Source organism: Camelus bactrianus, chromosome 21 (genome assembly GCF_048773025.1).
Source record: "Camelus bactrianus isolate YW-2024 breed Bactrian camel chromosome 21, ASM4877302v1, whole genome shotgun sequence".
Lineage (NCBI taxonomy): Eukaryota > Metazoa > Chordata > Mammalia > Artiodactyla > Camelidae > Camelus > Camelus bactrianus.
In genome coordinates this window covers 27,151,115-27,177,941 of record NC_133559.1, presented here as the reverse complement: position 1 = coordinate 27,177,941, position 26,827 = coordinate 27,151,115, and the positions used below count along the sequence as shown (strand labels likewise).

Below are 26,827 nucleotides of genomic sequence, written 5' to 3'. Positions count from 1 at the left end.
GAACACATAGTACAGGAGGAACGTGCGCTGCCAAGCAGGCAGGGCTGACTTTAGATCTCAGCTCTCCCACTTACTATCTGAAATCCTGAGTGTGTTACAAGTTACTTAACCAAGTAAGCATCAGTGGAGACAATGAAACCCACCTATAAACATTCACATCACTCCTGAATACGTTAGTCACATATTTGTGTGTGTGTGTGTGTGTGTGTGTGTGTGTGTGTATAATACATATATTTGGGGTGGGGGAGAGAGAGAGAATGGGAGAGAAAGGGAGGCAGGAGTGGGTAAGAACATATATTTAGCACAGTGTCTGGGACACTCAGGAATTCAAGTTACTGTAAATAGTATTCTCATTATCAGCAGTATTTGGAACAGGTTAGTATTGGAGTTGGTTTTATTCTAGTTTATTTTGCTTGAAGATGAAAAGGGGGTAAGAACCATTTTAAGCATGGATCCAAAAAATCCTTAATTTAATCAAGTTTCATTTGGCTGTTCAAGAACATTTTAATTCTAGAATCAAATATTTGAGAGTTAGAAGGGACTTAATAGAAGTCATCAAGCCAATCTTCCACTTCTGCTGGGATTCAGCTTGCTACACACCCCTGACATCATCGTTAAATCTCTACCGAAATATCCTCTGTGAAAGACAACTCATTACTTCTCAACCAAGCCGCACACTTTGACATGTGACATTCTATTGTATTTTTGGAGAACCAAACCCTCCAGTAATGGGATTAGAAAATGAACAAAATTAGGGGATGCAGGCAAGATAGAGGAGCAAAAAGAAGGCATTTCAGAGAGGCGCTGGAAAGGGCTGCGGATACAGCCAGCCGGTGGCTGGGGGGTGGGGTGGGTGTGTGTGCAGTGGCTCCAGATGGCAGGCCCCATTGAGAAGGCAGCTGGCAGCCCAAAGGCAGCCTGACTGCAGGAGACCGCCACTTGGCTGAGGCCCTATGCTGGGGTTTAGCCTCCACATCTCCAAGTCGGAGAGTCTGCCTCCCTGTGCCCGGCAGAGAGCCTATGTATCCGCCTAGGATAGTTGTAGGATGTGCCTGTAGGATGTGCTGCCGGCTCTTTACAGGAGTTCACCCCCCACAAATGGCAGTTGCCTTTGAAGACTGTTTGGCCTCTGCTGCTCAGTGGGCCTCTGGTTACCTACTTCTCAGTTCCGCAACTGGAAAGGGTGTGGTAACCAAGGGGAGTTGTCCAGCAACTCCTTTGAGATGGACTGGCTGGAATGTGGCCGGTGGGTTTCCTTAGGGTCGGGCACACTGCCAGGAACTCTGAGTTGTTCCCGGTGGTGGGACTTAAGAGCATAAATCTCTGCCTTGGGAGACATAACTCACACACATTTGTGTTGCCGTACACAGGAGAACAACCACCTGATCTTTCAGGGTTACTCACACATGGGGGTATCCTGAGATCCGGATCGTCAAGGGCCTCACTCTCTCCTCAGTCTCCCGGGGACCCCTCTGGCTAAGAACAGTGGTGTCACCTTGGCTGGAGTTCTGCTTTGTGCCCACAGAAGTCCAGCTGCATGTGAGGCAGTGCCATGATCTGCCAACCTCAGAGGCAGCCCCTGTATCAGACCACCCTGAACACCTGGGCAGGTGAGCGGGGAACCCTGCATACGTGAATTTCCAAGGTCACATTGCATCAAGATCTTGGGAGCATGCCACTGGGCAAGAAGGAATTCTTTAAAGCACCTTCAATCCTGTGTGCTCAGGCTGGAAAGCCAGACACCATCTGAGCAACAACTGTCCCCCACCAGGCCCCCGATGCGCCCGCTCACCTGCATCCCAATGATGGCATAGATGAAGAAAAGCATGGCGATCAAAAGGCAGACGTAGGGGAGGGCCTGGAAGGAGAGCAGACACACGCGGACCGTGAACTCCAAGGCAGGCAGTTCCAGGATCGACCACCTGCAGTCCCAGGCAGTACAGGAGCTCTTGCCCTGAGGCTGAGCTAAACACAGGGCCAGGACTCTGCTCCCTGGGGCCGTTCTATCTCATGGTTCCATGCTTTTTTTTTTAGATGCCCACGTCCTCTGACAGAGATGTAAGCTGTTGGCCCCAGAGAGGCTTGTAAATTCTCATCTGTCAGGAATATTCCCTCACCCAGAAGCAGAGCCCAAACCTCCAAGGGAGAAGCTGGGGAAACGTCCCGGGCTTGGGGTTCATCCCACTCTGCATGCAGAGTGTTAATCACCTGGGCAACTGTGATGCAAATTACACAGCAAGCATCAAGCTTTGGCTCCCAAGTCCCTGTGTCACCCTTCCCACTCCCTCGCTCAATGTGAAGCTCGTAACAGAGCCTCTGGGCAAAAAAATCAAACAGCTGGGGTCTCAGTTGTTGGTCAGTTCCTAGAAGTCTTCCTTCAAACTCTGATGAAACATCTCTTCCCAATGGTTAAGCCTCCTGACCTTTTATTATGTGTCCTGCAAAATTCCAAAAGGCCTTTCAAAGTGTGAGCCACCACAAAACCCTGCCACAAAGCCACGTGGTGTCAGATTCCACCCTGTGCAAGCTAACTTCCACTCGGGGATGATAACACATGAATGACAGAGGTGAAGGGGGCCCATGCAGGAGACGGAGGGCGCGGAGTGGTCCTTGGTGGCTGGGGGAGGATGGAGACATAGGGCAGCTTGGTTTGGGGGCCAGCATGGCCACTCTAATTCTGGGGTGACCTCAGTGTTGACACAGAAGCCCCTATTCTTCACCGGTAAGCTTCCCTGGCAGGCGGTGCAACTCCGAGTCTCCACTCTACCTTGAGTGTGCACAACACAAATCCCAGGAGAGCAATTGAAGGCTTGCAGACTGCGCGAGCAGGGCAGAGCTTATCAGCAGAGCTAACTAAATGAAGAGCCCTGGAGACTTCTACAACCTGAATAAGGAGTAACATTAAAATGCAATGGAAAGGCCGCGGGAGGACCCTGTCTCCTGTGACGTGCTGACTCCCAAGGCCTGTGGCAGGAGTGGCTGCATTTTGAGGGGCCGTGAAGACACCCTCTGCTGAGAGGAGAGGGTAGGGAGGCAGGCCTCGCCCCTTCTGCCACCTTCTGCCTTTTACTTCCTGCCCTTACTCTACCGTCTCCACCCCAACGGCCCCAGCCCCTAGTACGTCTCTCCCTACCCCCAGCTTTGGGGAGAGGACCAAAGACTCGTCCTGATCTCTTTTCTTGTCATGTTATAAATTCCAACACAAAATAAGGAAGAGAGAGAGGAACGGAGGCGGGGTCAGTGGTGGAGAACTGGGTGGTGCCTGGGGGGTGCGGTACTGGCGGTGGCAGTGCTGTTCGCACTGTGCGACTCTCGGCTGTGTGTTTGCAGGGGCAGCTTTTGCTAAACCAACTTCAAGAAAACAACGTCCACACTGTGCCCCAGGGCTGTTCCGAGAAGGAAACACCCACGCTTCACAGTGTCACCTGGAGGCAGACTCACACCTGTCTCCACTGTTCTCTGTTTACTGGAATAAGCCATTTGGCCATCAATTTTTGACATGCTTTTCCTTGCCCTCAATAGTATACAGTTTTACAGAGAAGCAGTGATCATGATAACATGACAAGCTGACACAGATTTCTTCAGAGACTCACTAAGCACTGTAACTTGTTGGGTAGGCTGTGAAAAAATGGTCCAAGAGCACCTTGTGCTTCAAATTCTACACCAGATTCTCCTGAGATTCAAATGGTCAATTCCTGCTATGGTTTTAGACTTCTCCTCTGTCATTTAGCTTTGGAAAAAATAGTTTTCATTGAGGTGAGGCCTCTGTGGGAGTCATCACATCAAACAATTACTCTGAATACAATAAAAATGTCAATATTGCTCATAGGAGCCTGAATATCCTTGCAACCGGTCTCACCTCTCAAATCCCACAGACCTTGATGGAGAAGTAAATCAGTGATGAAGGTGTGGGGTGTACTCCCTTTCAAATGATGGGAAACCATGAATTCACTGACCTGCCTTCTTTAGTTCAATTTGTAATTAAAATACATAAATAATTAAAATAAAGAAGGCAGGTCAGTGAACTCATGACTTCTCATCTTTGAATCAATTTCACCAAATGTATTTTTAAAATACATTCTGAAAACCTGTTTTTATAAGAGGAAAATATTAGGCTATCAAAAAGCACTGATGCCCCTCAAACCTTAAAAACAAACTAATTACAAAAAAATTAATTATAATATTTGCTAGAGTGCGAAGATTTTTAAATATGTTTGGAAAACTCCTTTTACTGGAAGTCTCCACCATTAACGTGGGTCTCAGGTACCAATTTTTAACTTACACTTATTACATATATACCTCTTATGGCCCCATGAGACCATTCAAAAGAAGCCCACCATATTAACCTTGGGCAGACGTCCTATTAGTTTGCAGGACACAGAGGTGACCACCAGCATGCCATACATTCAGTGGTTCAGGAAAGACACACTAATGAAGACATGAGTGGGACTGGTATGAATAATCCTGCTATAAAACACAACTCAAGGAGTCCTTTGAAATGCTGTTCTGTGGAATAAAGCCACGGACTGAAAACGCAGAGGATGTGTGACTCCAGGTGGCTGGCTCTGCCCGTGGACGGAGTTGCTCAGGACACCTTGGAACACCCGGAGAGGGAACAGCCCTCATAAAACAAGCTCCCACTCAGTGGACAGAGAAGACAACTGAGTTACACAGATAAGGTGTTCGAGAGCGAGATTCCAGCCAATTAGCTGTGAGCTGCCCGCCGCCTGGCTGAGCTGTGCTGTAATGAAGGACTGCTGGGTTTACTGGATGCTTCTGACAACACCCACGTGCAGAGACGAGGGCACCTGTGGAGTGATGCCACGTGGCCTGTGTGCTGTCTGACACGACAGGGCCCCCGCAACCCTCAGCGAGGAGGAGCTGGTGCCCTTTACCTTGAAGGACTGCACGAAGGTCCAGAGTAAAATTCGGATGGTGTAGCCCTGGCGCAGAAGCTTGATGAGGCGGGCGGCTCGGAAGAGCTTCAGAAAGCTCATGTTGAAGCCACTGGTGTTCACCAGCTGGTGGACCAAAAGAAAACGTATAATTACAAAAGTGACATTATGGTCATTTAGAAAATCTAAGCACTAGTATTTGTGCATTTATCCTTCATTCAGATCATAAAATTGAACACAGATTCCATCTTTCGTTTCTAACCCCATCTCCAGCCGACAGCCCCCGGGAGGACCATCTCTCTAGGCCTCCCAAGCCTGCCCTCAGTTCTCAGGTAGGAAGGTATGAAAGTGCCCTGGGAGGGCACCCCGCACTCAGCTGACAAGACCGGGCTCCCTCATCTTCTGTAAGCGGTCCTCACTCTGCACTTGGATGCCAGAGAGCAGACCAGAGAACCCCTCCAATGTTCAAAGAGCTGTGATGAGCAATCCGCGTCTTCTTTAGGATAAACAATTTCAGGTCTCACCACTCTGAGGGTGAAGATCCCGTGCCTCTTGTGTGCCTCCTAGAGTCCAGCAGAGCACTGTGCTCACTTGGCCTCTCTGGCGCCCTCTGTCCCACTCGCCGCCTTAGGGGCTGCTACCTGAGTCACACAACTGGAACCAAGCCTTCCAAGAGATCCAGTGCCACTTGGATATTTGCATTTTCTGGCAAAAGCTTAGGAAGTGCATGGGGGCTATGCATTTGGTTTGAGGAGTTAAAAATGGGCTGAATGTGCAAAGGATTTTTTTTAATGCCACTCCCGGGCCGAGCTTAAAGAGAGGGATCTAGGCGCCACTCACCTTGCTGTCTGTCAGGATAATTTCTGTGATGCTGCCGATCACGGTGATGAAGTCAAAGATGTTCCAGGTGTCTCGGAAATAGTTCTGCGAAGGGGATTCAGTCATGGGAGCATCGGGGGAGGAAAAAAAAAAAGAAAACAAGGGGGAAAAATGGAGAAAAGACATCTTTCGTTACATAACTCTGTCACTTGGAATTAAAACTTGTCAATTCAAGTACAAGTTCCTTCTAGCTTTGGCTTTCGTATCCTCTTTCTCACCAGAAATGCTGTTTCTCCTTAACTAATCTGAGATTTCTCCTTTGGGTAGGTGTTGCGTCATTATTCGGAGATCTTGTTTTTGAAGCTGTCGCTAAAAAGCTACATAAAATATATGTAAGATTTTTTTAAATGGAATATTACATAAAAATATGTAAGAAAGGGATGTGTGGCCTAGAACATTATGACACCCAAAAAAGAAAAAATCATCATTGTCACCCACAAGACAGTAGAATGATTTACAACATTACTCTAAGGTTTTCCATAACGGTGGCCTTTAAATTATTTATATAGTATCGTGTGACCCTACAGATAGACAGCTCTGACTTGCAACTTTCAATAAAAGTCACATAGGCGTCCTAAGTGACTAAAAATCAGAGATGTACCAAAAATCTCTTCCTGACTCTGCTGAGCCTTTTCAAACCAACTGCTAATCAGCAATGAGATGAACAAACCCATCTTTCCATTCCACTCTTTCTCTGCTCTGCTCCACCTTTTGAGGAGGTGTAACTAAATAAAACGCAAGGAAGAGGCAATAAGACGAGTGGGTTGAAGGAGACAGAGAAATACAGGACCTGGATGATGCACCAACCAGGTAACGTCCCGCTTAATAGAGAAGGGGGACTCTGCTCCCATCTCCAGGGTGCAGGCAAACACAGACCTTAGACTACATTCCTTAAAAGAAACTGGACGATTGGGTACCCGAAACGTTACCCACTTGCCCTTGAGGAGCACCTCCCATAAGAGACTCTCTGAGCACGGTGCAACTTACACCCTCTCCCATCCTGACAACTGGCAGTAGTGAGTCCTTACTACGTGTGCCAGATTCTGGGCCAGGTCCTTCCCTGGCATGCTTTCAGTTCATTTATTCCTCCCATGGATCCTCCAAGTGGGTAGTGATAAATACCTCATGCTCATAAAATACTGAGTGGTAGGAGTGGCAAGAAGAGTGGGAAGAGATACGCAATAGAGAGGGAGAAGGAGTGTAGGGAGAGAGAACGTACGCTTAACGAGCGTCTTGCAGGACCAGACGCCTTGGTATGTTCCCTGACTGGACACACACACGGTATCTAAGGCTAGAGGGCAGCCCTGTTACCCTCCTTCTATGAATGAGAAAACTGAGGCTTCAAGACGCCTGTCTGATTCCAAAGCCACGAGCACCTGCCAGGCATGGAGAGAAACCAGGCACACAGCCTCACGACCCACTTCTGCAGAGGAGACCTACTCCTTCAGGAGTGGGGCCAGGTCCCCAATTCTCAGGGCTCTCCTAATCCCACCCTGGGGTGAGCATCCGAATTCTTGGATAGATCCAAATACAAGAGCCAGAATATGAATCTAGACTTCAAGAGGACAGAAGCCCTGGATCCCAGCTGAGAAGACTTGACAATATGGTGTGGCCGAGCCCAGCCCAGTGCAGTCCAGACTAGTAGATCATGGTGGACAATGTGAGGGCTTTGAAGTCAGACAGACCAGGATCTGAACCCTGGCGCTGCCTTCTTGTGACCTTGTGCAAAGCACTGAATCTTCCTGAGCCCGAGCTCACCAACAAAGGAGGAAAGCACCTAATGCCCATCTAACAGAGTTGTTATGAAGCCAAAACGAGTCATACGTAAAGCATTTGGTATTTAGGAGACAACCAATGTGTGTTAACTCGCTCCCTGTTTCTTTTTCCTTCTTCCTTCCTTTTTTATTCCCATTCCACTTTCCAGGTCTATTGCTTTTTACTGTGTAATCGTCAAAAAGCGACACAAGTTTTTCTGAACGTCAATGTCCTCATTTAAAATAACAACAACAACAAAAATAATGACAGTCTCCGCCAGGCCTGTTTCAGAGTCACTGAACACGTCTGACAGCACGGTACACGTCAGGGAATTCTGAAGTCCTGCAGCGCCGTATCAGTGAAAATTCAGGGTGAGCGGTGCCTTTTATGGTGTGAAAATGCGTGTAGACCTTGAATGAAAATATGGGGGTGAGGGTGGGAAGGAGGCAGAGGGTGGGAAGGAGGCAGAGGGTGGGAAGGAGGCAGACTCTGGGGCCGAATCATCTAGCTAAGCTTCTGAGTATGTATTCAGCAGCCGCCATCATCAGACACGTAACTGGGGACTTAAGTCACAGACAACTGTCAATACGACAGCCACGTCATCAAGACGCAGAGAAACACTTCCCCCTCGTGGCACCGCTTCCCCTCCCCTGCACCCCAGCCCAGGGCTAGGCTATTACAAAGGCTTCCTTGACGGTGTGGTTTCTTTTCACTTTGTCATTTCCCCAAGTCTCAAAACACTCAAAAGGGAGTCAACAACCCACAATACAGCCAGAGCAATGGGCTCCCTTCAGCTCCTCAAGCCATCAAATCAGTGACTTTTCAAAGAACCACCAGGAGACCAGGAGCAAGCCCCACCATCAGCCCTTACGATCCTCGGGCCAGAGTCCTGGTTCAAGCTGCCGCCGGACAAACCCATAATCAGATAACAGGCTAAGTTTCTCTTCTCGCAGGGAAAGCCACACACACATCTAATTTGAAACGGGAGCTCAAGCTCACACACTGAGTAGGTGTGACACAGCTGTCACGCGGGTTTATCTGCATCCCGCTGATCTCACTGTAAACGCTGAGCCAAGAGTTGAGGGGTTTGGGGACAGAGGATTATTTTGTTTCCAGGACACTGAAGCAAAGGGCTAGGTTTGCTTAATGTTCTCGGTGGCAGATGCGAGAATTTGCCAAACAACTATAATTAGTAGTTGAGGAGAAGTAAAAGGAGGACTCACGGCATGGAAACACAGCCCAACCCGCCTGGAACCCAATTCCAGAAACCCCCTCTCATGCTCTCTGTCCCTCCTTCTCTCTCTCACACACACTTACACACTTCAGAGGTCATTAGCCTTTGTAAGCTTAAGTACTAAATATTCATTTTTATTGGCAGAAATTACTCTTCACGTAACTACAGGGAAGAGGACAATCAGGTACACGCTGTCATCTGCTATGTGCGAGGCTACGAAGGACAGATACTTTCCCATTTGAGTTATAAAATCTTCAGTCTTCTACCAGTAAAGTAGCACCCAAGGCTGATTAGTCCGATCCTTGTCTTATTCCTTACCAACATACAAACCTTACTAAGTTCTAGTGAGACCCAGTGACTGTCACCCCTCGACCACTGACAGAACTTGGCAGCAACAGAGCTGATGGCTACATGAGTACGGGGCTGGGGATCTGGTTTCCTTTGCCCCTTCTCATGACACCCTCACACATTGTCTTGTCTCTACAGCAGTTTATTGAGCAGTTGAAACAAGCCCACAATTAGATGGGCAGGTGTGTGAACCGTTTCTGGAACAGTGGTAACCACCCCCCTCTTCCAACAAGGCTGGGGACGTACCCCCCTAAGGAGGGAAGACAAGCACGATGCTGGGATAAATTCCATGACGTACCAAGAAGCCAAATGCAATGATCTTTAGGACACATTCCAGGGAAAACACCATGGTGAAGGCGATATTCAGGTACTTCAGGGCCAGTTCATAGGTGCAGGGAGCAGAGTAGTACTACCAGGAAGAGAAAAGAGGAGAGAAAGAATCAAACCCTAACGGTGAGAGGGTGTCCACGTCACAGAGGCCGGCCGTCTCTCATCCCGGCCCTCGGAAGGCGTGCTGGTGCACGACGGAGGAGGAGAGATGGTCACCGAGCGCTAAGGAGGAGAACACGTCCTTGGTAACAGGACAAAACAAAACAAAACAAAACTAGACAGGAAAACCCAGATCATGCCCCACTGAGGTCACTTATTAGGAAAACAGCCAGTCTTCCTAGAGATGAAGGTGGGAAGGGCATAAATACTTTCTACAGTTAATTTCCTTACCATTTTGTAGTCAGTAACTCAAACCTCTCGTGACCCTCTTTTAGAACCCTGTGATCACCCACATCTCCTGGGATCCCTGCCCTTGTCAGAATCTGCCGGTCATCACCAACCTTCAGTTTCAGAGTTACCGGACCGCTGCTGCCTATTTCACTGCATTTTGCCCCAGAGACCCAGAGGCTGGGCGGATGCAGCAGGCAGGATCAAAAAGAGATTCCACAATGGCAGAGGAGGTGAGGAGAAAACAGACTGGTAAGTCGGAGTATTTTCTCAGCATCTCGGGCACACACACGAGTGCTCGGTGAGGGAACAGTCACCGAGGTTCAGCCTGCCCGAGCGCCACCCAGCCACTGTCCTCTCACCTTCATCATCAGCACGACGGTGTTCAAGGCGATCATGGCCATGATGGTGTACTCAAAGGACGGAGACACGACGAAGTGCCAGACGCGGTACTGGAAGGTGTGTCTGTTCTGGGGCATGTAGCGGGTGAGCGGCTTGGCACTGATGGCGAAGTCGATGCACGCCCTCTGTAGGGGAATCACACTTGTGAGCCTGAGCTCAGAGTGCCTTCCCACCTGTGCTCTGGAGCAGGCGGGCTCTCTGCTAGACGGTTAGACGCGGAGGACGGGGCAGGAAGGAGGGCTAGGGCTGGACCAGCAGAAGTAAAAGGGGCAAAAGAAAAGATCCAGACAAAACTACAGGTGAGACGTCACTTTAAATGAACACACAGGACACTAGAGGGATTCTGTCCCACTGGGTCAGAACTTAATGGTTGTTAATAATGTCCTTTTACACAGCATGTGGCTGAGACATTCAGGCAGGGAGACGCCTGCAGTCAGAAGTAACACTCTAGGCCCCTGTGCATTCTTGTAACATTTTATTTGCACTTCTCTTACCTCTAACGACGTCTAGTTCAGTTCTACTATAAAAACAGAGTACAATGTGCCCGTGCGCTTGTTACTAGAAGAGCAGTAATAAGTAAGCAAGTTCCCTGCCCTTACGGGAAAAACACGCCATCGAGGGGCACGGCCAAGTAAGCGGATGTCTTAATGTTGTAACGCTGACTGACATCTTTTACCCCCACATCCAGACCTCGCGCTGCATAAAGGTAGAGACTGCATCTTAAACACCTACGTCCCTTCCAGGTCTCTGTGCATCATACCAGGGCATTACACAGAGGAGTTAAAAAAAAAAAAGTTTATTTAAGGACTAATTAGTTAGTCCCATCTTCTCTCTAGAATTGACAAGAAAGTTAAGAACGTTCCGTCTTCCTCCTAACAAGGCTGGCCAGAGAGTCCTTTCCAGAGCCCCGGCTGCCCCACGCTCCAGGCCACTTGTCCTACCTCATTCTTTTCCAGGCTGCACTCCTCCATCATCTTGTCCCCCTGCTCCTGGAAGGTGATGATGATGAGAGCCACGAAGATGTTGACGAAGAAGAAAGGGAAGACCACGAAGTAGACCACGTAGAAGATGGACATCTCCATGCGGTTGCTGCGGCTAGGGCCCCGGTCTTCCTCGGTCACGTCGACGGAGTGCTGCAAGACTCTGGGGACAGACGGAGGGGGTGCGGATGGTGATCGGCAACCTCGGCAGCTGCTCAGACTCAAGGCTCTGTTAGCAGCGGTACCCCCTACTGTATTTCCTTATCTGGCTTTTTAAACTTTGTGGCCCCTCCATGAATCTGGGGTTCCATAACCAAGTTGGTGGAGGTCCAGTGACACCCAATCCACTGCTCTTTCTAGCCCCCGGGCCACCATGCAGCCAACTCCTAAGCACCAGAGTGACTTTTTTATAGTTGAGGTTGTCATAATGAGTACCAAGAGACTCCTGAATTTCTACTTGGCGTTTTGCTGCCAACAGAGTATGCTGCCACCAGAAAGTGGCATCTAAGTAATGGCCAAGTCCCTGAAAAAATCAGCCTGCAGCTACAGGCAGCAGAAGAAACTGCATTCTGTTACCTTCTTCATATGAGGTATGATCACAGAAAGCATCTCTGGGTTCTGCCAGCTCCTCTTTAACCCTCAATCCTCAGGTCCAGGGCCAACTTGGAGGATAAATCAGTCTCTCACAGTTGTCAGGGACTCTCCTAAGGTCCACAGAGCTGTTCGAAACACCTTTGTTCTAGAGGAGCCAGAGGGCTTCACTCAACTCCTCAATCACTGGCTGAAATATTAAGGGTTTCAAATAGTTCCCTGTCTCTGCCATCTCCCTCTCGATTCCTGCCTGAAGGATTTTCATCCTTCCTCTCTGTGGCCTGTCTCGCCTGCTCATAACCACTCACTTTCCCTGGAACAAAAACAAAAGGTTCGCCCTGTTCATCTTGAATCAGCTCCTCAAGGCAAGCAGCTGGCCCCAGCCAGCTCCCGGGTAAGCGCGCCAGCTCGAGCCCCGCACTCACTGAGGCCACCCTTCCCCCGTGGAGACGGTGAAGAGGGTCAGCAGGGCCCAGATGATGTTGTCATAGTGGAACTCGTGGCGCTTCCATTCTCGGCCTTTCACCTCCATCTTGTTTTTCTCATGATCGACGTAGTTGCCTCTAAAACCAGCACAGGAATGAAAGAGGACCTTGTCACTCGTGGAAGAGTAAAGAAACTCTGTGGACTTCGATCACGGATGGGAGTCACCATCGGCATTCAAACACAAGGAAGGAGTTTCATTAAAGGCAGTGTATTACTGTGGGATAAAAATGGGATTTGGTGCCCCACAGGCATGGAAGATAAAATCCTAATCCTTCAGTGATCCCACTGCAACCCTGAGCAACTTCCTTCAACTTTCCAAGCCTCAGCTTCTACAACTATGATGTGCAAATGAAACCGGTCTCAAAAGGTCATTACAAAGATTTAAAATTAAAAACCGATGTAAAATGCCATGGACCCCGTCTGACACAAAAGAGGCAGTCAATCAGAATTCAACAACTTCTTATGTTGCCTTTTCCCCAAAAGAGCAATGAAGGTGGGAAGACAGAAAGAACAGACTGTCCACAAAGGGTCGAGCGGACCTCATCGGAGCACACATGACAGAAAGTGAGAGTCCGTGCTGGTGGCACTTACATGCACTCCTTCTCGGTGTCCTTGGAGCTGTCCGTGCAGTAAAAGAACTTGCCCTTGAAGAGCTGAACTGCGATGACAGCAAAGATAAACATGAAGAGCTTATAGACAATGAGGATGTTAAAGACGTTCTTCAAGGAGGTCACCACACAGTCGAAGACGGCCTGTGGACAGAAGCAAAAGCCCGGCCTTGTGAGCCTCCGGAATGGCCTGTGTTTCTGCCTGGAGCTGCGCTGGAGCCAGACCACCACCAGCCAGCCCCACCGAGAAGGTGCCCCAGGAGCTACCACCCTACTGAGAAGGGACACCCAGGGGCCTCAGCCCCGGCTTCCAAGCTGGTCCTGACTGTAGGAACCTACCATTCGGGAGGGGAACACACGCTCTGAATCTGAAAGGAAACCCAAGGCAGAAGAGACCAGATGGTACCAGGCAGCCGAGGGAGTCCTCTGTGGAATCCCATTACGTGCTCTCCACTTAGTGTGAAACACAGACATTTACTGCAGAAAAAGGGGTCCTTGAAATCCTTTAGCCTTTTTCAGGCATTAAATAGCTTATCCTTAACCTCATGTATGTGGTGATAGTCTTAGATTTGATTTATATACTGAGTAGGTTTTGTTTTCCCTTTGCCTTTCTAAATGGATCAGAGAGTAATTAAATAAAACTATCATCTTTGCTCATTTTAATGATGATCTTGTAACAAGTTCATACACTTCCTCCAATTATGTTTGACAGTTCACATAACTGTTCTCTAGCTTCAAGCTGCTGTGAAGGGTACAGATTCAACTGGTGGCAGCAGAGCGGGGTGAGAGCCGCCCCTCTTAGAGCTGGGAGGACCACGTGGGGGGATCAAGGACTTGCACTTCAGGTCAAGGCGGTGGGACTCCAGCTGCACGAGCTATCCTAGGCCCTAAGCGCTGAGAGCTACGTGGGAATTCAACACAGTTGAAGCCATTTTTAGGTTATTTGCTAGGTTTTTAGGTTTAAGCTCACTGGCGAGTCTAGCCCCACAGTGGTGCTACACTTGTGTGCTTGCTTCTTCGCAGCGCTGGGCGAACACTGCCCGTTTAACTCGTTCAGCATCGCAGTGAACGAGTGACACGCAGCCTTACGGAATTCTTGGAGCCACCGACACTGCCCTCAGGTGATGGAGTTGCAGAGAGAGGGGCCCGTGGTTCCTAATGAGTTGGAAATAACCAGAGTGGAGTCGCCTTCTCCAACCTGTTAACGAATCTCATCACGCTCCTCTGGGGGCCCCAGCCTAGCTCAGAGGAGACGAAACCACTGGACCTGGGCTGCAGCAGCGGCAGTGGTGAGACCCCAGGCCTCCCGACCATACTTTGCTGGGAGCGAGGCAGAGGAACGGACATCCATGGGCACTGACCCAGGCCAGGCTCTACGTTGGGCCCCCCATACTGTGGGAGATGCCTCATCCAGGGCGGAAGGTGGAGAGCAGGCAGTGAGGACACCCCCTTTGGCGCACAAGTACCTTTCCCCGGAATTCCGTGCAGACGGCCAGGGCCCTGGGCTCTGAGCGGACGCCAGATCTCAGCCAGTGAGGGGCTATTCAAAAGTGACTTTCCTGCGTTCTGATGCTTTTGGTAAACCTAGCTGGTTTGCCGCCTGTCTGTAGAAACAGAGGGCTTAAGGGCGGCAGGGGCGGCGGGGAGGGATTGCTGGGGAGGATCAGAGGTTGTGCAAACCCAATGGGAAAGAAGAACTGGGAACACGGAGAGGCCCCTGGTCCCTCCCTGGTGGTGGCTGGCTCTCATTCACAGGATCTGGGGGAGGAGGAACTTTTTTCCCTGTGAGGCTTAGCTTCCTTATCAGTGATGTGGGGGGAGGCGGGTTCAATGTGCTAGCCAACTTGAATGGTAAAGCACCCCCTCTGAGGGCAGGGGGCTCAGGGAAGGCGCCCAGGGGCGGGTGAGCAGGGAGGGCGCTGGCTGGGAGCAGAAGAACCAAGATAACGTTGTCTTGGCAACAAGAACTTTGTTCATGTGAGCTTACTTCCCTTCTCTGCAGCGGCCAAAAATGACTGTGTCCTTGGGCAGTTATTGACCTATCTGTGCCTCAGAAATACAAAGGGTCAGGGCCAGAAGATCCTTTCGTTTTACAGAATTATGAGGAAAGAAACCCTCCCAGGATGCCTGGTCTGATCTCGTGTGCAGACTCCCATGGAGGGCTCCGGCCGCCCCCACTTCACGGCTCTGGGTCCACCTGAATGACACAGGAGGCGCTGGGACGATGCCACACAGGGTTCCTCCTAGATGACCTGGCGCAGCGTGTATAACCCCTCCTGGGTTTGGACTCAGAGGCAAGAACCTCCTTGTAGATCTGGGATATTGGTTATTTTCCTTTCAAACTAAGGCCTTTAGCTCAAGTGGCACAAGCGCAAGGAATATTCCCAGGACGCCTTCCCCCAGAGCAGGCCAGCCGCGGCTGCAGAGAGGACGGAAGAAGGGGGCCGACGGGAAGACCCCTGGCGAACGTCACCTTGAGCTTGGGCAGGCGCTTGATGGTCTTCAGTGGCCTCAGCACCCGGAGCACCCGCAGCGACTTGATCGTCTTGATGTCACGCCCCTTGTTGGTTCTGCAGGGGAGAGGTCCCCGGGGAGTCACAGGACAGGGGAGAGTTAAAGTGACAGTCACACTGCAGCATTAACAACGGCAGGGGAGAGGGTGAGAGAGGTAGGCAAGAGGCCAGAGGAGACTCATTTAGGGAGACCCCCCCCCCAAAAAAACACACTCCAGGAAAAATTTTTCAGTGACTCCCAGGGTGCACACACTCATATGCACACACACCCCTGCATGCACGTACACACCCACATACACCCACAGGCACATAGAGAGGCACCCGTGCGCACACGGTAATCAACACGTCCTCTCCCTAACAGCCATCACCACACTGGCCAAGTGCAAATGCAAGGCGGGTGGACTAGGGAACACGACCGTGGCACACTGCAGAGCCTCACGGTGCCTGATCTAGGAAGTCTTCACCGAGGCTCCCAAATGATGTCTGAATTGAACAGGGAGCTACGGTGGAGAGCAAGTCTCATCAGGGGACTCAACCTAGTCCTGTCTTTGGCTCTAGGTTTGTCACCTCTGCACAGTTCATGAGGTCAGGGGAGAGCAGGGTGAGGAAGCCCGGTGGGGGACAGGATACTCGTGCTGTGCTGGGCTGCGTGCTCCAGGGAGAGCATGTCACGCAGGCTTCTTGCCAGGACCTGGCTCACACCCAGATTCTCTGTGCGGCTGGCTCTCCCTGTGGTCCCCTCCCTTTTCCAGCCCCCTGTGCCCAGCACAAGCTGCAGAGAGCCTTACAGCGGGAAGAGGCCCGAACCGCAGCCCCTGCCCACCTCCATCCTTGCCCTGCAGCTAACGACCCTCCCTATTCAGCCCCTCAGAAATGTTTCTCCTAGTAGATAAAATACACTTGCTCTCTATTTTTAGGGAGGAAATGAATAAATCGGCCTGCATTTCTCTCTCCACCGTGAGCATCCCGAGATCCTCGCATTCAAGTCAAACAACTGCAATTTGTCAAAGACGCAGATGGTAGGAAATGAGAGTCTAAATAGTGAGCTCAGGCTCTGGTTCTGTCCTCATGGTGGCCCCGATTACCATAACACCAGCTCTCCCAGGAAATGCGAGCCGTCCAGGACATCAGATGGAAGATGCAAGGCTTCCGCCTGTTTTTGACCCTGTCCTTCTTGCCATCCCTACCTCCCCGACGGGAGTTCAGGGGCCCTCTTCTCTTTCATACAAAGCAAGGTAGGAAGACACTGAATGTAACCAAAGAATGCTGACTTTCCCCAGAACGTGAATTTTAAGACCCTCTTCAATGGTTACAGGCCATGGCCGACAAGTCACTTTTACTCAGCCCTAGATCTGCATGTAGATAATCCAAAGTATCACATTGATATCAGTGGCTTTTTGCATCCATGGGCTTTGTATATTTAAAAAACTCTTTTACTCTATTAAGTTCATCTATCTACCTGTCTAAAAGGGCATCAGCCAAGCCAAATATATCTCCAAACCAGAGAGAGTCATCAGCTTCCCAAGAAGGCTTGGTGACCCCTGATTTTTCTCTTCTTGGACAGCCATGGAAACACACCACTCATAGAAACTCACCCCTCCCTTCTCGACGAGCCGGCTCCTTCCCTCCCAATCTTACTTTCTCCCTCCTCCAACCCATCCCCATATATATATTTTTTTACTTCAAAGAAAATTGAAGGAAAAAATATTTACCCCAAAGCATTCCTACGGAGGATCCAAGCAGAAAGCAGGTTAGGAAAAAAAAAGGAGTGGAGAGAAAGGAGATAGTCAGTAAACTTCAGGGAGAGATGAGAACTCGAAAAGGACAACGGGAAACCGGAGAAGCCCAGGTGCCCGAGAGATCCCGCTTACAGCCTTGGCACTTACAGTCCACACGCTGAGGGAGGGGAAGGGCCCGCGCCCTCTGCTCCACACCCACCCCTCCAACCTGGAAAGCCCCTAGTCAAGCATGGGAACCCTGCCTCTAACTAGATGGCATTTCCCCATTTATTCCACGGAGCCTGGTGTAACGGACGTTTTCTAAATGTAGGCTTTCATTTCCAGTTCCTTGGTAGTCTTCAGAGGAACTCTTTGTTTGCAGTGAATTTATACGGAACCAGGCAAGAGGAATTAGGCCATCTCTGGGCCAGAAACCACCTCTTGGGCAAGGCGTCTCCAGTCCTAACGGAGTATCTACGTGTAGGAAGGACTTCATTTGAAGGGGGGACATGCAACCACCGTGAGAGGGCTACTCTGACGTCTCTCAAAAGCGTGGACGGGCCACGGCATAAAACCACCTTGACATACGGGGAGGCGCTGTTTGTCAAGGTCTTGATGTCACCCAAAGGGATGCCCTTTGATAAATTATATGACCATCTGTCCTTCATGCGGCTTGAAGAAATACCATCTCAGCTCTACTGGTGAGGCTTACCCAGGACAAAAACAAAGGTGAGAGCAAAAATAGAAAACATCTGAGATAGAAAGCATGAGAGCTAACTTTTAAAATATGTATTCTGTGTTAAGTGCTTTTAGTGCAACTCTTTATGTGGCCCTCCTGATAACTTTAGGGCCAAGGTGCCAGTGTCTCGAGCTCACAGATGAGATTCTGAGAGGCAGGGCGAGCTGGGACTTGAACTCAGATCTGTAGGCTGCTCAGAGCTCTTGTTCCACACCACTAAGCTTCTGCACCAGCAGGTTTTGGTTCTAAGCTCTGCCAAACACATCACCAAATACCAGAGCTGGAAGGGATCCCCAACATCCACTTAAGGGCAAAGGAAACTGCGGCCCCAGGAAGATGTGCCGTGCATCACACGGTGCGCAAGCTGCAGTGCCACGTGTGAACGGGCTGCTGCTCGGAAGCATCTAGAATTCAGGCTTCACTTCTTAGCTTTTGGTTGTAGCTAAAAAGGGTATTTTTTTTCTCCCTTCCTTTCCTTACACGGTTTAATATACCACAAACCTATGTTACATCAACATATGCCACAGCAAAGACTCCTTTCTAATGACCATTTTATTCAGCGAATGATCCCACATTCAAAATCATATTAACTTTCACTGTAAATGCCAAATGAATGATGGTTTGAGAATTAAACCCAAGGCTTTATAAACCTTAAGTCCCTCACATGATAATCTCCAAATATGCAGAAGGCAGAGGGCCTATCTTCCGCCGAGTTACAACAGGGTCTTCTTACGCATGAGACTGAGCACGTGGTAGGCCAGCCCAGTTTAGCTTCACCCTTCCATGTAACAGCGTTGCCGGAGTCTTCGTATGTCTCTGGTACTGTTCTAGGTGCTGGATACACCGCTGTGGATACAACAAATGAGGTCCCTACTCTCTTGGACCTGACCTAATCTAGTAGGGAAGACAGGCCTCAAGTAAACAAGCAAACAAATTAAAGTATAATTGCAAGCTAAATGCCATGGGAAAAAAACGAAATTATCTGATTGAAAATTTTACCAAAACAACTACACAGGTCACCTTCTTTTCCCCAGGCTACATTCATCTCAAGGAAAGGCTAAGGGAGACCTTTCCATATCCCTGAAATGAGAGAACAGAGTGGAATCAATGGATGGGCAGGTGATCCGGGGTCACACATACCAGGCGTCCAGCTTCTGCTGAGCCTGGGTCCTTAACCCCAAAACTTTGACATCCAGTAGCATCTTAGTGGGTTCTCAGAGGTTCACATTCACAGATGCCCACCGTAGGAAGGAAGGACACACCTGGATAAAGGCCAGAATTTGCTCTCTACAATTAATTTTGCCCCGGGAGCCTCGTAAAATATAATGCTATGGAACAAAGGGGATCTCTGACCATTGTGTGTGTGTGTGTGTGTGTGTCCCTTGTTTTGGAAAGTGGAGTTCTTTGATGGTACACTCCGATCTTAACAGCTGACTGTGGCTGGCAACGTACGGGGTAGGGGGCTATTTGTCCCATTCAGACCCCCACAGATTTGAGCCCAGGATAGTAATCAGACACAGGCCAAAAGTAAAATAAAAATTAGTCACTGCTCTGTGCATCTTTCAAACAGGTCTCTTACTGCAGAGGGGCCACTGAAAAGCCATGATTTTGAGTGGTTACAAAAGAACATGCTTACGCTCTCAATTTTCTCCAACATATGTTCAGTACAGATTTGAAAACTGCCATTAGAAATGAATGGAATACTGGATAACCAAGCCACAGAGTCAGGAAAAGCTGCAACGCTTTGGACCCCATTAATTAAAATATATCCTAAGTGTACACATGGGCTAGGTTGGACGTCCTCTCCCAAACCCCTGCATGCAAGAGTCATTAAGCCACTATCCAAGTCAACAAGATTGCAAGGGAGACGTTTTTTCCAACTAAGAGGACAAACTCTTCAAGGACTTCAACTGAGGCACACTGATTTAGAAAAAATTCAGGAGCTTTTTACAAATCATTTAAATATAATCATTTGATAACACTTTGCTAGTCTTTGCTACTAAACATATAACCAGATTTTGTTTTTTACACTCCCTAGCTAATTAGAGAAGTTTTATCAGGTTTACAAGTTGATTCTAAGGTTAAAATCTGAGGATAATAATTTCACAGGCGCGGCTGTACTGGCCCCACTTTAATGGGGCTCCACTGGGCTCGCCCTTTCCCCATTTATTTTCTACTTATTTGTTAAGTTCTTGGCTGCTCTCCAGGAAGAAAAATGCCACATTTCTCTTATGCCTCATCAGCTAAAAAATGAGAATTTTCCAGCTCAATTGTCGAGTTGCCCTCCAGATCTTTCATGTGTAATCACTCAGCATTCACTGTAATCTTTCTTTTCAGCTTCTAGGCCCCCCCTTTCTCAAAGGACACGCTCTCAAATTGATTTCTGCTGGGAACTGATTCTCTTTCCATGGGGGACAGAGCCAGAACACTGGGTTGTGAAGAGTCCTTCTTCCTTGTAAGTGGAATGACCTTCTGCCCTCCCCCCACCGGTTCCCCCCCAACCCCCCGCCCCGGGGTGGGAGGGAGCAGCACAGGGCTGGGAAGGAATCTCTTGCATTAGGGAAAAGGACAGGCTTGCTGGACTGTAAAGGGGGGCGGAGGGCTTATGACGTGAGGAGCCCTGAGCATCGCTGAGTGTCTGGACCATGACTTGGTAGTCAAGAAGAACTCCCATTCCTTATGCACTTACTAAGTGTTTGGGACTATATTGGACACTGAGTATGTTTTAGCTTATTTAATTCTTACAAGACCAAAATACAGCTATTTTTAATTTCTACTTACAGATGAGCAAGTAGAGGTTCAGAGAGATAAGACAGCTAATAGTTAATAGTGCTGAGTTTACTTTACTCTGAAACCTAGGCTCTTATTTAGAACATTACAAAGCCTTTTCACATGGGCACCGCTGGAGGGTTTTTACTTATTTTGGGGGGGGGGATAATTAGGTTTATTTATTTGTTTGTTTGTTTTTAGTGGAGGTACTGGGGATTGAACCCAGGACCTTGTGCATGCTAAGCATGTGCTCTACCACTGAGCTGTACCCTCCTCCCTACCACTGGAGGGTTTTAACCAAAGACGGAAACAGCAGAAGAAACCAGCAGCTCCCGAGCTCAAATACTCAACTGCCCATCTATCAGTGTCCTCTATCAGTCTAGGGTCTGTGAGGGCTCATGGGAAGAAAAAGATACAGATGGAACAAGATGACCAAGGTCAAGGACGCCTTCTCCTTCTGGCCCCTAGGACTTGTCTGTCTCCAGGTGGAGACAGAGGAACTGCAGGATGAGGATAGGTCCGTACCAAGCCACTATGCTGAGTTTACAGAGGTGAGCCACTTAGAACTCAGCAGAACGTCAGGGGCAGAAGGGAGCTTAATGTAATGGAGAAAGCCTGGAACTTGAAGTCAAACTTACCGGTGGTCTAAGAACTGGCTCTTCTACTGAACTAGTCAAATGAGCCAAACTAATCAAACCTCGGGCAATCCATTTCTCTCCTGCAAAGCAGGACTGCTGAGTGCCAAGTGGAATACAGAACGTGAAAGCACTTTAAAAGTTCTAAAGACCCATGGAGGTGAGGAGGAAGTTTTCCCCTTTGCACCGGCAATGCTTGTCTCTGGAAACAGAACTCTTCAGGACCCGCTGGCAAGGCTAGTTCATCTGTGTGAAGAATCTAAATCCGGCACTTTGAACTTGTCACTGCTGGCTGCTGATGTGGGGATGATTTTTCTTCCTGACCCATACCCCAGCATCTCTTGGGGCCACCCATGAGCCCTAAATCCTTTAGAACTCTGCCATCTCTCCCTGTTCTGGGACCGGAGCACTCGCTCTATTCTAAGTGGTTAGTGTACAGTCCTTTGCTTGTTGCATATGGACCTCAGCGAGCTCCTGGTACACACTCATCACTGCCTTTGCAAACTTTCTCCTTTGCAAAACACAGCACTATACTTTTACTGGAAGGTATTTTTGTCCAAGCACTAAGAAACAGCAAGAGACAGCAAAGCACCTGTCTCCTAGCAGTACTGTTATTCATTCTGGTGAACAGTCACCTGATTTGTCTTGCTTCTTAGTCTTCATATTCTAAATATACCCAAAGACCCCCTCAGCTGCTGATCTTTCTAAGAAGGCCATGGTGCCGGCTGCAGTCCAGCCAATACACTCCCCCAGCTGGAGACTAATTCATAATGCTGTGCCTCTGCGAGTGTGGATTAAGCAGATGGCTGACAGTCCACATGATCTGAGCTGATACTTCCCAAGTCCCATCACGAAATCTTCTGACCCAAATTACTCTAAAACCTTCTTTTAAATCTGGACGGCACAGTGACGGGTTTCTGCTAATCCTGCAGGACAGAGCTCTTCCCACGGCGGCAAAGCCTCGCCTTCTGTGCAGGGTGCTTTTTGCATATGAATCTGATTAGCCAAATTGTTGGTTATCATGTGGATGGGGCCATGTTCTCCGATTGGACCCTTTCATTTTGTTTGGTTCTATGGCCATGGGCTGAAATCCTACTTATAACCAACCATCTCTCAAACTGGTGCTTGTTAAAAGAAGGCCAATCCCTGGGCGTTCACACTTGTTATCTCCATAAGATAAAGGTTTCTGAGTGTACATTCTACACGGGGTTCCCCAGCAGAACCAATGGCACATGTAACAAACAATGCTTTTTCCAGTGTCCATCAAAAAACATGCACACTGGGGCAGAAAGACTGGGAACTTATCTCTTCCTTTCAGACACTCTCTCCATGAGGCTCCCACTCTGACCCTTCTTATTCCCTCCCAAACCCCATTTGCAAGGCAGCTAGGGTATAAAATACAGCAGTGGGAACCCCAAGAGTCCCTCCCTGGGCACAAAGCCAGATAAAGTCATCCTCACCAGCGAGGTGACCCCTAAGGCTGAAGTCTCAAGCAGTGACATCCTTCTGTGTGCTCGCTGCTGGAAATTTCCAATCCCAGCCCAGCCAGCATCCTAAATCCACAGTTAATGGGCTACCTGATGGCTAAATTTAATTTTCATCTTTCATTCTCTTCCACAGAGCAGTGGAACTGGATGAACTGTCTGGCGCGGTGCTAAATGGGTCTTCTTTGCATGAAGCAGGACTTCGTCCACTGTTTTTCCCCATAAGATTAATGTGTAGTCACAGCTTCCTGTGGGAGACGCCCCCTTCAGTTTTAAAAGAACGGGGGCTGTCAAGAAAGTAGCCCCAAAGGCAAAGCCTGAGGCTTGCGGGCCCTGCCTTAGACACAGGCAGGCAGCGAAGAACAGGAGGAAGGGTCAGGCAGGTGTCAGGTGAGATGTGGGTTCTACCGTTACCGCGCTCTGCCGTGTGTGAGCACCCACCGGCACTTCAGTTCTAAACAGTGACTCCCTTCTCATGGGCACATTCCCACCTTCGCAAACACAAAGCTCAAATGCAAAACCAGAACCAGAGTACCATATTCTGGGGCTCCTTAGGGACCTTCCAAATCTAAAATTGTCTGTGTTTGCGTATTTCACTGAATGAATTCAGAAGCAGCTCTGCCGCTGTGGCTGGTCCTGAATGCATTCAGGAGACCTGACGCATCTTAGAGTCGAGGGCAGAGCGTCAAGTGTCAGGAAAGTGACATACTTCAACGAACAGAATGTAATGAAGGCTAATGTGGGGCTTCCGGTTCCTTCTGGCATCAAGAGGCAGACTGCCTCATGTTTCCCTTCTGTGGCTAAGGACTGAACAATGAATGGCCAAGTGCGGCTGTGACCCAGATGCCCCGCGGGCCAGGGAGTCCTGAACTTCCCTCGGGCCCCACTATGGTGGGAAATGGCCCTGGGAAGCTGTGGCATCAGTTGGCCCAGAGCCTGGGTGATTCTGACTGAGGCACAGACCCACGTTGGGGAGGAGGTGGGAGCAGAATTGCTAGGTATTTTTCTTTTAAACCATTTGGTATTGAGAAACCATCATAAGCTGTCAGTTTACCACTTAGAATCCAACCTGGGACAGCTCACCTGGCGACCTGACTTGAGCTAATCCAACAACATGCTGTAGAGCAATGGGAAAGAAGGGGGGTGGGTGCTGAGCTGGAGTCAGAACCACACACGTTCTGGTCCTCCCCTGGGGTCCCTCCTGTCCCTGCCCACCCACCTCCCCAAAGTTGGAAGCCTTCACTTAGCACTGAAGACAGGAAACCTGAGGGCCAGACAGCATCGCCATCACTGTGCAGGCTCCCGTAAGGCTCATGAACTCAACCTGCAGCAGGGCCACATGACCCCCCCCCCCCACAAGGAAGCTGACTCTGGCGGTGCCCCAAAGTGGGGGGATGTGCCCGATGTGCACATACCCAGAAATGCCAAGGCTGGCCCATCTCTGCTTTCCCACTCAGCAGGCCGGGAAGCAGGAGCGATGGCAACGGGGTGTGAGGAAATCAGGAAAAGCAGGTTCTGCACTTTCAGTGGAAAATAACTATCAAACAGAAGAATTCCTCTTTTTCAGATAGAAAAAGATAAAAAAGAAAGGTTTCATAGATCCAGTCACTCACCAGACTTTTCTTGAAACCTCAGAGAGGAAAAAGCACAGTCAGGATATTTATAGTTGGCAAACACTCCGTGTCTCCATATGGCCCAGAAAGGGGGGTGCCGGGAGGGCAGTGGGGTGCGGGAGAGTCGTAGCCAACCTCTGCCCAAACTCTCCCCCTCTATCCAGGTACTGGGCTTACGGGGGGAGACCCGAGTGTTCTTATAAATGCTTTATAATGTAAAAGTGGGCTGGCGAGAACAGGAAAGGTGCAATGTGGGTATCTTTCCATTTATTTTCTTGCCCCCTGGTGTGCCCACACTCAGAGAAAATAAACCCCCTTCCCCTCCTCCTCAACAGTCAATAAAGTCCCCACGTGGGGTTTGTCGGGTTTACATTATAAAGAATCCCTTCACTTGCTGTATGTATGCAGCTACAGAGAAGAGAGCTTTCTCTTCAGCCACTACACAATCAACATATATGCTTCTAGAAGACATACATGACGGCAGGTGCAGACCTCTGCAGGAAGAGGGCTCAGCTTTCCCTGAGAATTCAGCTAGAGGCCGTTTTCTCCCCTTGGTTAGGGGTGCTGCTCTCAGGACATGGGCTGGTTTCTGAGAAGGCTCTGGCTGACACTTCTGATTCCTGAGGAGCCATGCAAAGGGGTTACCATGGCAATTACCATCAATTCTGCTCAAACTGAACAACAGCCTTTGCAGAAGCCTCAGTAGGGTGAGGTTCAATTTCCAAGAGAGAGAGAGAGACAGGAGTTAAGGTTATCCGAATGGTGGATATTCCTAGGGGCAGAAATATGGGATATGACAATGCAAGTTGTGTCCACAGGGAGGGAGGTCCTTGACAAGCCTATAGGAAAACTCACATGTGGCTTCCTGTTGGCCTGAGCCCCTGAGCAGTGCCCCACAGTGGGACGTAGGCCTTATTCCGAAGTCAACCTGCCCCAGGCTAGGTCTTCGCTCTGCTGGCAGTGGAGACCCTGGCTAACCCTACCAAAGTCATGGGAAAGCTGAATTCTCTGTGCCCTTAATAAGGAGAGGGAGAGAACAGAGTTAGGAAGCATGAGCATATGAGCAAGAGAAAGCACTACCTGGACCTCAGCAAACGTGGGGATGGCCAGAGGAGCGGGGTGGGGAGGGGGAGGGGAGCCCACTCCAGGAGCAGGAGAAAGGGGAGAGGAAATGCGCATGGCAAGCTGAGAAGGATGCTAACAAAAGAGAGTGTGGATGGAGAAGGATGAGCAAACACCATTTACACCTCAGAGGGAAATGAATAAAAACATTCAAGTGACTAAAAGCAAGTGATGGATCATAACTCTCAATCCATCACATACGCGTGGACCCCAGGACCAGGGGATTCCTGGGGTTCCCTGCACTGTACCTGGTCTGAGCACCAACAGAGAGGCTTCGGCTCCGGGCGGTTAAGGCTTCCCCTGCCGCCAGCACCAAAGCTACCACCGCCAAGTTTCAAAAGGCACAAAGAAAGAACAAGACAGGTGACGGCCCTCCAGCCCAGCGTCACTGCCCCGGATCTGAGGAGAGAGGGCTGGACTGCAGACCCGGGCAGGCCCGCAGAGGCTTCCTCTCACACACACCTCCTCCCCACCGGCACCAACCCAGGCCAGGTGTGTGCTGGACATACAACCGCCATGGCGTGGAAACCAGCCTGTGCTCATCTTCCACTGATGCCTCCACACACCTTTTGCTCCCTAGTCAGACTTCACCATGTGATGGAGAATGGGAGTGGAAGAGGGGGAGTTCACATTCCTGCATCACTCACACTGTGTCAGACTCTGGACTAAGCACTCGACACACGGTATTTTGTCTCTACGGCTGAGATGAGACACTGAGGCTAAGAGGGTTAGTATCTTGTGATGTTGCTCGAGGCCATGAAACTGGGAAGTAGAGGAGCTGGGATTCCAGCCAGTGCCTTCCTGACTCCACAGCCCAGGCCCTTCCTTCCAGCCCAGCGAGCCCTATTCTTCCTCCAGAGGGAGCGGCTTCTTTCCTACATGCTTCTCTCCCCTTGTCCTTTATTTCTTCAAAGAGAGACAACTTATTTTACTGAGATCAAAAATAACAGAGAAGAAAAGTATGGTGAACAGTGTATGCAAATGAGTAGGTAAAACGAGAAGGGAGCCTGACTTTAAAAGCTCGGGGTAAGATTTCTCTCTAACCAAAAAGGTGGACCTTCTCAGGGCGAAGGCCAACTTTCTTTTTTAAAAAAAAAATGTATTTCATTTTATTTAAATTTGGGGGGGTAATTAGGTTTACTTCTTTCTTTCTTTTTTAGCAGAGGTACTGGGGATTGAACCCAGGACCTCATGCATGCTAAGCATGCGCTGTACCACTGAGCTACACCCTCCCTCACGAAGGCCAACTTTGATGCTTCTTTCCATGAAGGAGGAGGAAGAGGAGGGGGAGTCCCCTCCGGAGAGTGAGAATCACCTTTATTTTTACCCTGCTATGAGA

The 26,827-nt window shown here is 49.5% G+C and overlaps 1 protein-coding gene across 1 annotated transcript in view; it reads right to left on the bottom strand.

Annotated features, from left to right (window-relative positions):
- CACNA1E (calcium voltage-gated channel subunit alpha1 E) overlaps nucleotides 1-26,827 on the bottom strand; it is a 345,741-nt gene that overhangs the window by 31,979 nt on the left and 286,935 nt on the right. The window contains exons 27-35 of the mRNA XM_074349901.1: nucleotides 15,369-15,465; nucleotides 12,879-13,039; nucleotides 12,227-12,364; nucleotides 11,172-11,373; nucleotides 10,191-10,355; nucleotides 9,410-9,520; nucleotides 5,736-5,819; nucleotides 4,896-5,021; nucleotides 1,793-1,858 (exon numbers count right to left, since the gene is read on the bottom strand). Of these exons, the coding sequence (XP_074206002.1) occupies nucleotides 1,793-1,858; nucleotides 4,896-5,021; nucleotides 5,736-5,819; nucleotides 9,410-9,520; nucleotides 10,191-10,355; nucleotides 11,172-11,373; nucleotides 12,227-12,364; nucleotides 12,879-13,039; nucleotides 15,369-15,465 (1,150 nt within the window). The remainder of the gene's footprint in view (nucleotides 1-1,792; nucleotides 1,859-4,895; nucleotides 5,022-5,735; nucleotides 5,820-9,409; nucleotides 9,521-10,190; nucleotides 10,356-11,171; nucleotides 11,374-12,226; nucleotides 12,365-12,878; nucleotides 13,040-15,368; nucleotides 15,466-26,827) is intronic.